The sequence below is a fragment of the Neoarius graeffei genome, chromosome 12 (genome assembly GCF_027579695.1).
Source record: "Neoarius graeffei isolate fNeoGra1 chromosome 12, fNeoGra1.pri, whole genome shotgun sequence".
NCBI lineage: Eukaryota > Metazoa > Chordata > Actinopteri > Siluriformes > Ariidae > Neoarius > Neoarius graeffei.
Window position 1 is genome coordinate 54,798,246 of NC_083580.1, and position 12,263 is coordinate 54,810,508.

Here is a 12,263-nt window from a genome sequence, read left to right on the forward strand (position 1 = left end):
TGGGATGCCATCGAGCAGGGCATTGCAGTAGTCCAGTCTTGAGGTGACAAAAGCATGTATAAGCATTTCAGCTGCAGATGAAGTCAAGGAGGGACGGAGTTTGGAGAGACTTTTCAGGTGAAAAAAAAGCTGTTTTAGTGATACTTTTAATGTGCGAGTCAAAAGAGAGAGTAGAGTCCAGAATAACACCCAAATTTCTTACTTCAACAGTAGTGGAAGTGAAATAACCAGGAATAGATAGCTGTGAGTGCTCCAGTTTTTTTTCAAGATAGAAGGGGTGGAAATGAGGATGGCTTCTGTTTTGTCTTGATTTAATTTAAGAAAGTTCTGCACCATCCAGTTGTTAACTGCATTTAGACAGTTGACAAGATTGGACGGAGGGAGTGGGTAAGAGGGTTTGGTTTGAATATAAATTTGGGTGTCATCTGCATAACAGTGAAAGTTAAGCCCATAATGCTGTATTATGTGGCCAAGAGGAAGGATGTATATTACAAATAATAAGGGTCCCAAGACAGAGCCCTGAGGGACACCATGAAGGAGGGGTGATTTAGGGGATCTAAAGTCTCCAATTGACACAAACTGTTCTCTCATGGTAAGATAAGATTTGAACCAGGCTAAAGAAGAACCAGTGATGCCAAGCAGAGTTTCTAAGTGGCTCAATAAAAGATTGTGACATACAGTGTCAAAAGCTGCTGTAAGGTCGAGGAGAACAAGTATACTGACATGGCCAGTGTCAGCAGCTAACAGCAAATCATTGACAACCTTGACTAGGGCAGTCTCAGTGCTGTGCATGGCCCTAAACCCAAACTGAAAATTCTCCCAAAGATTATATTGAGTTAAATGCTCTTGGAGCTGATTGGCAACAATATGCTCTAGGACTTTTGCAATGAAGGGAAGACTGGAAATGGGGCGATAATTTTTAAAATCATCAATAGCTGCTCCAGGTTTTTTCAAGACAGGAGTGATAGCTGCTGTTTTGAGAGCCTGAGGGACTAATCCAGTTGAAAGGGACGAGTTTATTATCTTAACCAGCAGGGGACAGAGAACTGGCAGGCAAATCTTGACCAAAGAGGTGGGCATAGGGTCGAGGAGACAGGTGGTAGGCCTGGATTTAGATACTAAGCCGAAGACATACTGCTCATCAACTAATGAGAAAGCAGAGAAAGATCCAACTGGTGGTGGACAGGAAAAGGGGACATTAGAGGGAGTGATGGAAGTGGATTTGATCTGCTTGTATATAGAGTTGATTTTATTTGGAAAAATTCAAGAAATTTACAACAAAGATCAGTGGAAGGAGTAAGAGGAAAGTTTTTAGCAGGCAAAAGAAGTTTGTTTACAGTAGAAAAAAGCACTCTAGGGTTTCCTTGGCCTCTGGAAATGATGGTGGTGTAATAGCTGGTCTTGGCATCAATTAGAGACTCTTTGTAGGCAGAGACATGGTTACTGTATGCTAGTGCATGAACTGTCAGGCCAGTTTTACGACTAAGTCTCTCCAGCTGACGACCAGCAGCCTTCATTTTATGAAGCTCAGGTGTAAACCACGGAGCAGAGTGAGAGAAAGAGACAGTACGCATCTTCAGGGGGGCAAGGTGATTGAGAGAGTCAGCAAGGTGAGAGTTGTAGAGCATGACTAACTCCTCAGGGGAAGAGTTTAATGATTTAGTGGTCAGAATAGGATGTAGTTTGTCAAATAAATCAGCTGTAACTATGTTTTTTGTGTTCCTGTATGTGATGGTGCGAAATTCACTCCTACGATGGAGAGGCTCAGGGACAGCAATATTAAAAAAAATAGCCATGTGATCAGAAACACAGAAATCTCTGGAATATAAATTTGATGGTGTGATGCCAGAGGTACAAACAAGATCTAAGATATGACCCTTTGAGTGGGTGGGAAAATCTACATGTTGGGTGAAATCAAAACAATCAAGGACAGCCACAAAGTTTTAAGCAAAATCACAGTTATCTGAGTCAACATGAATGTTCAAATCACCAAGCACCAGTATAGATGGACACAGAGCACTGACAGATGAAAGCAGCTCAGACAATTCATTAATAAAAACAGAGGAAACTCTGGGAGGCCAGTAAATGAGCAAAAGCAGTAAAGGTAGACCACCAGTAAACTTCAGAGCAAGACATTCAAATGATGAAAAATCCTGCAAGGGCATAGATACAATCCTATAACTGGAGTGATAGATCACAGCAAGACCGCCCCCCACCCAGTTAAACGTGGCTTCTCCATATACTCATATCCTACAGGAGTAGCTTCATTTAAGGCCAGAAAATCATTTAGTATTTGCCAAGTTTCAGTTAAACATAATATATCTATGCCAACATCAGTGATCAAGTCATTAATGTAGGGTGCTTTTTTATTAAGAGATCACACATTTAATAAAGCAAACTGCACATTTCTTGAGGAAGGGCAATTCTGCGAAGTTTTAACGAAATTTATGGGACACAAGTTCGTAAAGTCAACAGAGCGCCTCTCAATGACAGTCCACTTGATGTTACGATTCCAGCTCCAAAATGAATCAACATTGTTTAGATGTTGATGGCGAGCAAACGTCCGTCCAGAGCCCCTGTGTATATATTTAGGCCAACGCAGGAACCCAAGATGTTTGTGCACAAGCAGGGTGTCAGGGAACTTATATGTTTTATTCCCCAAATAGTGGAGATAGGCAGACGAATATTTAAGCGCCATGGAGGAGTCCCAGAAAAGCCGATGCGAAAGTTTTGGCTCACTGTAAAGCCAGTGTAGGTGGCTTAGATCAAAAACAAGGAGCCAGAGTAGAATCACTGTTGCACACACCATCCAAGCAAGCAAACGTAGGCTACACACAGAGCAGCTAGCCAGACACCTGTGCCCTTAACACGTTAGCCAACAGGATACTCCACTTGACACTCCAGAGGGCAGGCAACAGAAATAGCCAGCCCTAGGGAGAGCAGTAGTTCATTCTAACAAAAAACTTACCCTCATAGCAAGTAAGAGACTTACCCAAAAGAACAGGTAAGGCAGACACACCTAAGAGGGCTCGCGCAAGGTAATACAGGGTAGTCAGCATTAGTAGTAGCCTAGTCCATCAGTTTGGCCAACAGTTCCGTAAACTCCTGTTTTAAAGTCCGGACAGGTAGATAAGATGAATCCCCAGTCAGTACACAGTCTATATCCTGATTTCAGCAGTAGCAGATGGCTTATCTTAGGATGTCAAGAGCAAACAGGTTTCCGAGGGCGTTGGAAATCTGACACAGGTAGTCCTGGAATCCGCTCAACAGGTAACGTTACTGTTTAGGCAAGTATTTGCAGATGACATTCAAGGAAGCGCAAGATAAGAAACCCATCTCCAAAGAAGATTAGGGAAAAATAAAAACACACAGATAGCGTGAAAGTAAAATGCTAAAAATAATAATAATCGAACAAATGCGGGATCGAAGAGTAGCGGCAGCCAAATGCACCAGCGTTCACTCAAAACCGGAAACCGGAATCTATTGAAGAGTGCACTTCTAGCTTTGTACAGTACTAAGCAGTGTAAAATCAGTCATACTATTGAAATGCTACCAAATAAACCACAATGCATTCATAATTCTGTGAATATATTTTCAGAGACATATTGTTACATTTTTTACTGGTTCATGTGAAATCGTTAAGAATAATATAAAACCTTGTCTGTCACACCAGGCACACAATTAAAAAAATATGAATGTGGATGTAGCCAAAGAAAGAGATCAGAGGTGTCACACCTGCACACACTGGTGCACGCAGCTGGCTCTCTCTCACATACACTCTAGACAGTGCAGGCAAAGAACTGACTCTTGCGCACTTAAAACAGTGTGTGCTGCTAATAACACAGACCTGCCACAGATTAAGGAGCAATCAGTATGCTTATACGGTATAAGGACTCTGAATACTCACTCAGTTTGTGAAGTATTAAGTTGTTTGTGACACATTACCAAGCCAGGTTTCCATATTGTTCTCCTGGTTTCCTGATTCCTGTTCCTTGTTCTTTGATTCTGCTTTTGTCTGTGCCTTTGATTGTCTATCTGTGCCTCGTTTGATCCATTGCTTGTTTCGCTGTTTATGACTTCTGCCTAATGTTTTGGACTGTATGCCTGACTGCTATTTTTATAATAAATCTCTTCTGCACATACATCCATCACCAACCCTCTCTGACAGAATACTTCACCTCTGCATGGATACAGCTGAAGATAAACGGCACGCCCTTCAATGCCATGCCCGGGTTTCCATGCCACACCCCCTAGCTGTATTTTTCCAGCAGCAACTTGGGACAGACACCCTATGATGGAGTAGAATATCACCCAAAGGGGTTCACTTTGCAATGTCCTTTTTTTTTTTTACTGACCTGGAGGAACCCAAGCCTTCAGAGCCAGTGTGGGTCAGCCTATATGATTCACTGGCTCACAGGATGAGCATACCGATGGGCCGATTACCTCTTCAAAGTGGAGCATCCTTGCCTTCAGAACTCAGTCATTTCACATCATGCTCTGGTGAAGGAGGATCCCAATAATTTTTTTTTTTTTGGGGGGGGCTACGACATTAGAGGCTGACACAGTGGAGGCCGTTGCTCCAGAACTCCTTCCAATGGCTGACACAGCAGCAGTGGAGGAGGCTGTCACTCCAGAGGCCTCAGTTCCAGAAGTAGTTCCTGAGCCAGTTCCAGAGCCAGTTCCAGAACCAGTTCCACAGCCAGTCCCAGAGCCAGTTCCAGGACCAGTCCCAGAGGCTGACAGGGGTGGCCTCAGTGCCAGAGCCAGTTCCAGAGCCAGTGTCAGAACCAGCACCAGTGCAAGAGCCAGAGCCAGTGTCTCAACCAGTGCCAGAGCTGGAACCAGCGCTGGACCCAGTGCCAGAGCCAGTGCCAACACCAGCACCAGTGCAAGAGCCAGAGTCAGTGCCCAAGCCAGATCCAGCTCCAGAGCTAGTTCCAGAACTGGCACCAGAGGCCAACGGGGAGGCCTCTGCCCCACTGCTAGTTCATGAGCCAGTGCCAGAGGCCAACAAGGCCGCCTCTGCCCCAGACTTCAGTGAAGACAAGCTCACCATCCCGCCACTGCCTGGCTTTGAAGACATCATTGTCCTGCTGCCACCTGGCTTTGAAGACATTGTTGTCCCGCCGCCACCCGGCTTTGAAGATGCTATCATCCCACCGCCACCTGGCAACTTTGAAGACATCATTGTCCTGCTGCTGCCTGGCTTTGAAGACATTGTTCCGCCACTGGGTCTTGAGGACATCACCACTGTGCCACCTGGTTTTGAGAAGGGCAAGAGCAGTGCTCAGACAGAGCTCTGTCTAGAGCACAAGTCCTGTCCTAAGCCCAAGTCCTGTCCAGTGCCTGAGCCTATGTCCTAGCCAGAGTCCAGGTCTTGTCCAATCCAGAGCCCAAGCCCTGTCCAGAGCTCGAGCCCATGTCCATGTTCATGTCCAGTCCAGAGCCCAAGCCCTGTCCAGAGCTTGAGCCCATGTCCAGTTCAGAGCCCAGGCTCTGTCCAGAGCTCATGTCCATGTCCAGTCCAGAGTCCAGGTTCTGTGTAGAACCCAAGCCCAAACCCTCACCTGAGCCATGTCTACCCAGGGCGGAGCGCCGATGGCACGCCGTCCTACACCAGGTCCTCATCACCGGGGCCACTGAAGATGGGTTTAAACTCCCAGTGGGAGCTCTTTGGGGTGGGGGGTTCTGTCACACCCGTGCACATTTGCACACACAACTGGCTTTCTCTCGCATGCGCCCTGGACAGCGTATGCAAAGCACTGACTCTTGCATTCTCAGAACAGCGTGCACCACTAATGACACATACCTGCCACAGATTAAGGCACAATCGGCGTGCTTATATAAGGACTCTGAATACTCACTCAGTTTGTGAAGTATTGAGTTGTTAGTGACACATTACCGAGCCATGTGTTCATATTGTTCTCCTGGTTTCCTGTTCCTTGATTCCTTCCTGTTCTTTGATTCTGCTTTTGTCTGTGTCTTTGATAGTCTGTTTGTGCCTCACTCGACCCATTGCTTGTTTCACTATTTATGATTTCTGCCTGTTGTTTCGGACTGTATGCCTGACTGTTATTTTTATAATAACTCTCTTCTGCACATGCATCTGTCACCAACCTTCTCTGACCAGAGGAGGGTGACCAGACCTGTTCAAGCTCACAGGAAGAATACAGTGAACCATTCTTTACAACCATGATGAGCAGAAAAGTATCACATAATGCACAGTTTTAGTCACTTTCAGAATGGGATTCCTAATAATTTTGCTGGAGATATGCTGGTGTATCTCAAAGAAAAAGCATGAGATAAGCTTTCAGTGGCTTGTGGTGATATCAGACAGGAGGTTTAAATTTAATATCTATCAATATCTTGTCCATTAAATGATTAGGATTGAACAATACATTATCCCCAGATTGATTGTCTGATTGATAATGTTGATGCCAACAATGATGATGATGGTCGTGGTAATAATAATAATAATAATAATAATAATAATAATAATAATAATTAGTAGTAGTAGTAGTAGTAGTAGTAGTATAAATACAATGGTGATTATGAAAAATTGTGTGCTCTGATTGGTCAAGAAATTCAGACTATTTCTCGATAAGCACCTCAAGCAACTCGGCAATATGGTGGCCTATCATTGTAATCATAAGTGAGGAAGAATTATACATTATGAAAGGAAATGCTGTTCCTAAAAGCAATAAAGCTGCTACAAAGCTTGGTCTAAAACTATTCAAAGAGAAGGTGGAATTGTGATTTATCCATTTCAAAACAAAATATTTTATGTGACTTGAATAGATAAGTCTGTGTTGTGCCATTATTACATTTGCATGCCGCTTTTGAAGTTCAAAACAAATTATTTTTTTATAATACAATTTTTAAAATTAATCACATGTGTCCTTATACTTAAACAATTATCCACCTCAGGCTCAGTGAATATCGGTGAATAATAACCTCGATTTCAACTACTTTTATTATTTACTGATATCCACTTCTCCTTTGGTGAATAATTGTTTGTTATTATTAACCCCGCCGACAGTAGTCGGAGGGGTTATTATTTTCACCTGCGTCAGTCTGTGTGTGTGTGTATCTGTCTGTCTGTCTGTCTGTCTGTCTGTCTGTCTGTCTGTGTGTCTGCAAGATATCTCAAGAACCAATGGATCGATTTGGACCAAATTTTGTACATGTGTTGCCAATCACCCAGGAAGGAAACCATTAAATTTTGGAGGTCAAAGGTCAAGGTCATGGCAGAACTTCGAAATTTTCGCCCAATGTATTTTAATAGGGAAAAGGCGGGGTTTGCACTCGTTAGAGTGTCCCTGTCTAGTTATTATTATTATTATTATAGCAACAACAATATTATTATTATTATTATTATTATTATTATTAGTAGTAGTAGTAGTAGTAGTAGTAGTAGTATTGTTGTTGTTGCTATAATAATAATAATAATAATAATAATAATAATAATAATAATAATAATGGGCGGCATGGTGGTGTAGTGGTTAGCACTGTTGCCTCACAGCAAGAGGGTCCTGGGTTTGAGCTCAGTGGTCGACAAGGGCCTTTCTGTGTGGAGTTTGCATGTTCTTCCCGTGTCTGTGTGGGTTTCCTCCGGGTGCTCCGGTTTCCCCCACAGTCCAAAGACATGCAGGTTAGGTTAACTGGTGACTCTAAATTTACCATAGGTGTGAATGTGAGTGTGAATGGTTGTCTGTATCTATGTGTCAGCCCTGTGATGACCTGGCAACTTGTCCAGGGTGTACCCCGCCTTTCGCCCGTAGTCAGCTGGGATAGGCTCCAGCTTGCCTGCGAGCCTGTAGAAGGATAAAGCGGCTAGAGATAATGAGATGAGATGAGATAATAAACTTGCTTTATCTATCTATCTATCTATCTATCTATCTATCTATCTATCTATCTATCTATCTATCTATCTATCTATCTATCTATTTGTCTGTCTATTCATTCATTCATTCATTCATTCATTCATTTGTAACAGCATTGACACAATTTTAATATAACTGGAAAAATTATGTATGGGCCACTGTTTGTTTGATGATCCCAGAACTACAACAATAAAAAGCAATTATGAAATAACTGGTAAAAAAATAAATCAGTCTCAAACTGCTTGACTGTACAACTCACAAGATTGTAACACTGAGTTGATAGTCAGTGCTATATGTAAGCACATAAATTGAAAAAATGGGAAATGCTGACAAAATGAAAGCAGTCTTCTTATTCCATATATCAAGAGATACAAAGAACAGTTAAATCTATCAAAAGAGAAAAAAGTGAGTTAAATTTTCCATAAATTTGTATGATTGCATAGACAGATCTGCTCACGATTACTGTGTTAAAGTTTAACATGATTTCAATTAATATAAATCTGAAAGAGCTCATTAAACCAAAATGTTTAATAGACAATCAAGTGCATCTGAAGTATTTCCCAGATCAATAGCAGCATGTTAAACGGCCTGGAAGGTTAAGAACATAAGTGTCTCTTAGAAGGTTTAGAAGCATGGTATTGCCAAATTAATTCAATGAAAGCGATTTTTACTTGGATTCCTATTCATAAACAGTGGAAGAAACAAAATTTGGGCTCAATGATCACACTGAAAAACAGAAGACAAAACAGAGACAATGACAGTGTGTGTGAAATTTTACAGTCTGTCTTATTTTTTTAAAGAAGGCATGTTTTTAAAAAAGAAAAGATTCTGAATATGTTTCTTTATAATCTGACCACTCATACCATAGATAACTGGGTTGAGCAGAGGAGGAAATATCATAAAATATAAAGACATAAAAGTCCGGAATTCATATGGAAAATACCTTGAATTTAGCCGACTTTGTATTATTTCAAAAAATATTCCAAGAAAATAATTCAAAACAGCAAGAAGATGAGGTGTACATGTTTGGATGGCTTTCATTTGACATTCCTTGGATGAATAAATGCAAACACGCAGAATATGTACATAAGAAAATAAAATCATTATAATCTGTGGAATTATGAAAACAGCTATTAGACCAAGTCCAATTATGCTATGGATAGTGATGTCTGTGCAAGATAGTCTTACGAGTTCAAAATTAACACAGTGTGTTTTATCCATAATTTCTCTGCAAAAGGTGAAGCGTATTGTGAATGACTCATATACCAGAAACGTAGCTAATGGATAAGTCCATGCAAAAATGAGAAAAACATGTAGCTTTTTTGTTGACATCATATCATGATAGTGAAGTGGGTAACAAATTGCAATATAACGGTCATAGCTCATAAAGGCCAATATAGTTAGCTCAATAATATTGTAAGTATGTAAACAGAAGATTTGTATGAGACAATTTGTTAAAGATATTTTATGCCCCTCAGTAGAGAGATGAAATAACAGATGAGGAATCAAACTTGTGCTGCCATAGATGCCATTACATGACAGATTGCAAACAAAGATATACATTGGATTATGCAGTGTTCTTTCAAAACAGATAATGGCAATCAGAAGTGAGTTCAGTATCACAATTGTAGCATAGAGTAGGAGAAAAATAAAAAAGAACAAATGCTTCTGCTGGTCCATGGCAACATAGCCATCCAGAATGAATGTGGTAACACTTGATCTATTTTCCATTGTGTTTTCAGCTTTGCTATAGAAGGAAGAGAAATAAATATTAATTATAATGCAACAATTTAAACATTCATGTCCACCATCTTTGTGAATATTTTAACACATAAATCATGATGATATTCTTTGGGTGCATCATGATACTGTATAATATAGCTTTGCATGCCTAAATACCTCAGGAAAGAACAAATTTGAGTAACATTTTAGTTCTTCCATGATACCACAAAATAAATTTTTAGTTGATGAATTGTTACTCTGAACTTTGTGGTCATAATTAAGCATATTATCTTGGTAGATTTTATAGATAAGTGGGAAAAAATACACCCCCCCCCCCGACATTTTACAAGTTATTGAACCAAAGGTACTGCCATTTACATACATTCTTCTTTAATTACTAACATGTCTAATATTTGTTTCAGAAATTTGTATCTGAAAGTTGTATTTAAGACAGTTCAATTATGCCATTATTAAATATCCATTAAAATTCAGTTCAACTGTATTATACATCTGTTATTTCAATTTTCAATTCATGATAATGAAAAATTATTGCCTTTACTCCAAGCAGTTGACTAATATTTTTCGAGATGTCTGGAGATGAAGGTTATTCTTATGAAATTACTTGCTTATCTGTCAAGCTGAGTTTTATGGCTCATAAAATGGGATGGTCTACAACATCACCATCTCTTGTGGCCAAATTCTCTTGGCTTTTTTTGTCATGTCTCCAAAAATTTAACTGTATGACAGCATTATCTGCAGGGGTCAGCAGCAGGGCTGGACTGAGACAAAATATTCAGCCCGGGAGTCTTATACCCACAAGGGATGCTCCGTGGACCCACAAGTAATTTTGAGACCACTGACACTGACTGTAATGTACACGTACTGACCAATTTATTAGGAAGCCCTATACATCTGCTCATTCATGTAAATATCTAATCATTACTCAGCAATGCAATGAATAACATCATGCAGACATAGTTCAAGAGCTTCAGTTAATATTCACATCAAACACTAGAATAAGGGAAAAACATGGTCTCTGTGATTATCACTATTGCTTGGTTGTTGTTGCCAGATGACCTGGTTTGAGTATTTCAGAAACTGTCTCTCGAGTTTACACAAAATGATGTGAAAAAAACCCACTTAGTTAGTTGTTAAAGCCCAACCCATTGAGTTCTTAAAGGCTATGTCCACATCGGTGACTGTCATGGCCTGAAGGTTGCAGGTGCAGTTTAGGACCCAGTTAGCAGCTACAGAAATCACAGGACAGAGACTGAGATTTACCTGATGAGCGATGCAGTGAGAACACAGGCTGGAAGCAGACACAGCAACACAGTCACTATTATCCTGGGTGAAAATCCAAGAATGGCAGGGCAGACACAGAATCCACTGTCCAAAAGTCCAAGTGAGTACTCCAGGCACAACCAGCAAGTATTTAAGCCAGAAATGAGGTCCAGATTCAGAAACTACATCAGAAAATCCAAAAATGGCAGACAAAACTCATAATCCAAAAAACATCACCCAATAGTCAAAAAAACAGAGAAGAGCAGCAGAGAAAAACAAAAGTTGAACCAGACAAAACATGATGGCGAGTATACTTCCAGGTTGTGTCATTCTCCATGTCGTGTTTATATAGAGCACTGAACCCCAATAGGTGGCCCACAGGCCTCATCTGGCCCACGAGTGCCAAATGTCTGGCCTACACCAATCCACTGGCACTAACACACCTGTCCTAACATGAGAAATGAAGTGCGTACTGCTTTGTTATTTTGCGTGCTAATTTACATTATTTTGACCTCACCCCACACTGTACACTTGACCTTCAACCTGTGCCAGCATAGAGCACATGTAAACATAAAAGATGTAAGTCAAGGCAGGTGTGTTAGCACAGCATGGGGAGAACAGGGTAACACACGGTGGAACACAAACACAAGGGTCAGGACTTGGAAATTCTAGGCTGACAGTACCCTGCTCCTTACAGACATCCCGGGCATCCTGGGTGTCCCAGGTAGAGCTTATGGATTCTTATGGTGGAAGTCACTGATGAGCAAAGGGTTGACGATGAAGCATGCTGGCACTCAACACCTCTCCTCTTGGCTGTACCCCTTCCAGCCAACTAAGTACTGGAACCTCTGACCTCATTGGTGGACCTTTAGTAGCTCCTTGACCATGTAGGCCTTGCCTCCATCGTTGATCCTGGGGGAGGGGTCTTGGAATGGGGTAGAAGGAACTAGACACCAGGGGTCTCAGTTGAGAAACATGAAAGTAGGGGTGGACATGATGCATGGACTTGGGTAACAACAGTCTGACAGTGGTGGAGTTGATGACTTTAGAAATAGTAAAGGGACCAACAACCCTGGGGTCTGGCTTACAGGAGGATACTTTAAGGGGGAGATTTGCTGTGGATAACATGGGATGGTAAACACAGTATGGCCTGTGGTGTCAGTCTGCCTTCCTCTTATCCAAATGACCGGAGTATAACAAGTCATATCTGGCACATGCCCAACACCCTATGACAATGTCAGATAAAGGCTTGAGCCAATGGGACAGACACCTCCTCCTCCTGCTCAGGAAAAAGAGATGGCTGGTAACTGAAACAACTCTGGAAAGGGGTCAGCCCAGTGGACAATGAGGGAAGGCTGTTATGGGTGTATTCTATCC

The 12,263-nt window shown here is 41.4% G+C and overlaps 1 protein-coding gene across 1 annotated transcript; it reads right to left on the reverse strand.

Annotated features, from left to right (window-relative positions):
• Positions 1-8,669: 8,669 nt before the first annotated feature.
• LOC132894771 (olfactory receptor 4B13-like) lies at positions 8,670-9,614 on the reverse strand. Its single transcript, XM_060934889.1, has one exon. It carries the CDS (start codon positions 9,612-9,614, stop codon positions 8,670-8,672), a length of 945 nt encoding a protein of 314 aa, XP_060790872.1.
• Between the last annotated feature and the right edge of the window lie 2,649 nt (positions 9,615-12,263).

Bases quoted from the DNA above. Each gene is read 5' to 3' on its own strand.
- LOC132894771 (XM_060934889.1), bottom strand. From the start codon at position 9,614: ATGGAAAATAGATCAAGTGTTACCACATTCATTCTGGATGGCTATGTT.